Raw genomic sequence first — 2525 nt, 5'->3', positions numbered from 1 at the left:
ATATATATATATATATACACACACACTTATATAAGTAAAATGTGAACAACAATCAATTGAAAGGTTAATAAACAGTTGTGGGAAAACCTTTTCGTCAGTTATGTTGTTATCCAGAATCATAGCAGGTTTAGTACTGGAAAATATGCTACTGCTCACCATGGTACTGCCAGGGATTACAAAAGTCACTAGGGTAGAAGAGTCAACAATATGAACAAGGAATATAGAGACATGGCAAAGATGAAACAATAAGGAAGTGTTTTCGACTCTTTAACTTGCCATACTTTATCTGGGTCTTCTTGTAAAATGAATTTTTTCAGTTCTATTATCTACTGTGGAATCGGGTTGATATTTATTGACAAATACTTATGCAGTCATCTGTTTGTTTGTTTTTTTCTTTTTCTTCTTGTAGGCTATCCTACTTTTTGCTGAGGCAACCAGTCTTCCTGTCAAGCTCTACTTTGATACCTATGGCAAGTATGTAGGCTGTGGTTTGCATTTCCTTCCTGTTTCTGGTAGTGGATTATAGTTCTAGTTATAACTTAGAAACTAGGTGTGTCCTGTTGGAATAACGGTTTCAGATTTTGGTGCATGGCCAACAATTTCAAGGGAGGGAGGAGAAAGCCAATTACATCAACCCTAGTGCTCAACTGGTCCTTACTTTATCAACCCTAAAAAGAATGAAAGCAAAGTCGACCTTGGGAGAATCTGAACTCAGAATGTAAAGACAGACAAAAGACCACTAAGCATTTTACCTAACGTGTTAACAATTCTACCAGCTCACCACCTTCGTCCTGTTGGAATAATGAAAATATATTATAAAATCCCTGATTTTTTTTGTTTTGTCAGAGAGAAAAACAGGTGGATGTGTCATCATCATCATCGTTTAGTGTCCTCTTTCTATGCTGGCATGGGTTGGACGGCTTGACATGCAGCTGGCTAGCAGGGAGCTGTCCAGACTCCAATTGTCTGTTGTGGCATTGTTTCTACGGCTGGATGCCCTTCCTAACACCAACCACTTAACAGAATGTGCTGGGTGCTTCTTATATGCCGCCAGCACAAGTGTGTTTACATAGCACCAGTACTTGCTTTTTAAGTGGCACCAGCACTTGAAGGACAAGCCTGTAGGTGTGAAAAACACATTATGAATTTTGTAAGTTAGTAACCTCATCTTTAATAGAGACGCTACATTTAATCATCATACACTCTTGTATATCCTCTGACTGAATTCAGTGCATTACCAATAGGCATATAAAAGAAACTGAGTTAATTTTTATGGAATCAAAGCCATTTCAGCAAAAAGCTCATTTTAGAAAGTTTTATTTTACTGTTTTGCATTGTTTTGTTGTTGCTTACTTGGATATTGTGCTTTTTCTAGGAGCAGTTCACCCACTTATTTGAGGGGGGTCATATCTTATGAGTCATTTAGAGACCTCACTGGTGCCATACCACATAAAAAGCACCCAGTACACTTTGTAAAGTTTGTTGGAAGGTGGTGTTAGGAAAGGCATCCAGCTGTAGAAATATTGAAGCATAACATAATTCTCTGGCTCGCCAGCTCCTGTTGAACTGTCCAACCCATGTTAACATGGAAAACAGGCATTAAATGATGGTGGTTAATGAGAATACCCTTCCTACCATTTAACCGCTGGACCATGAAATAGGGAGTAGAATCTGTTTTGAGTCATTCAAACAAATTGAAGCAAGCAGAACTGTGTGCTTTATTCAAGAAAGAAGACAACAGTGATAGTGGTGGTGGCGGGAGAGCTTTGTAAAAAAGATAAATTTAACAAACTAATGAGGATCTCATTTGATGAAATGTTAGAATTAGAGAAGCATCTAACATTGCCATCATCATCATTTTTAACATCTGCTTTTCCATGATAGCATGGGTCAGACAGAGTGTATTGAGGCAGTTTTTCTATAGCCAGATTCCCCTCCTGTTTCCTAGCAAAGTAATATTTCCCCATGGCCAGACATGTTTTTGCAGAATATTGGAAATGAATGACAATGACATCCATTTACAACTGTTATGTGATGCTAAGACAAAGAGATAGATATAAACATACTCTCTCTCTCACACACACACACACACATACACATAAACAATAGGCTTCTTTCAGTTTCTGTCTACCAAATCTACTCTTAAGGCTTTAATTGGCTCAGGTCTATAGTAAGAAATACTTGCTTAAAATGTCATACAGTGGGACTGAACCTGAAACCATATGGTTAGGAAGTGGTCTTCTTAACCACACAATCTTGCTTACACCTAAGCCATGCCTACACCTTCCATAGTTATGAAAAACAAAAGTAGGTTGGGCAGTATTGAGTCCACAAAAACCTTTTGTGTTGTGGATTCTACATAAAACAACATTCAACAAGAGATGCTTTGTTTTCCTTCTTCAAAACTGCAACCAGCTTACATTTTGACTCTAAATGCTATTTAAAAATATTAACTCCTAACAAGTCTCTTTTGTTTTTTGTTTCATTTTTTGTTTTCCTTTTTTTTTTTTTTTTTTTTTTTTTTT

At 37.0% G+C, this 2525-nt stretch overlaps 1 protein-coding gene across 1 annotated transcript in view; it reads left to right on the top strand.

The window, feature by feature from the left end:
• Positions 1-2525, top strand: part of LOC106874613 (cell cycle checkpoint control protein RAD9A) — a 19160-nt gene that overhangs the window by 13288 nt on the left and 3347 nt on the right. The window contains exon 8 of the mRNA XM_014922401.2: positions 410-474. Coding sequence (XP_014777887.2) covers positions 410-474 — 65 coding nt within the window. The remainder of the gene's footprint in view (positions 1-409; positions 475-2525) is intronic.

The sequence above is a fragment of the Octopus bimaculoides genome, chromosome 9 (assembly GCF_001194135.2).
Source record: "Octopus bimaculoides isolate UCB-OBI-ISO-001 chromosome 9, ASM119413v2, whole genome shotgun sequence".
Lineage (NCBI taxonomy): Eukaryota > Metazoa > Mollusca > Cephalopoda > Octopoda > Octopodidae > Octopus > Octopus bimaculoides.
Note: the sequence above shows the minus strand (reverse complement) of the source record. Positions and strands in the feature narration are given on the sequence as shown.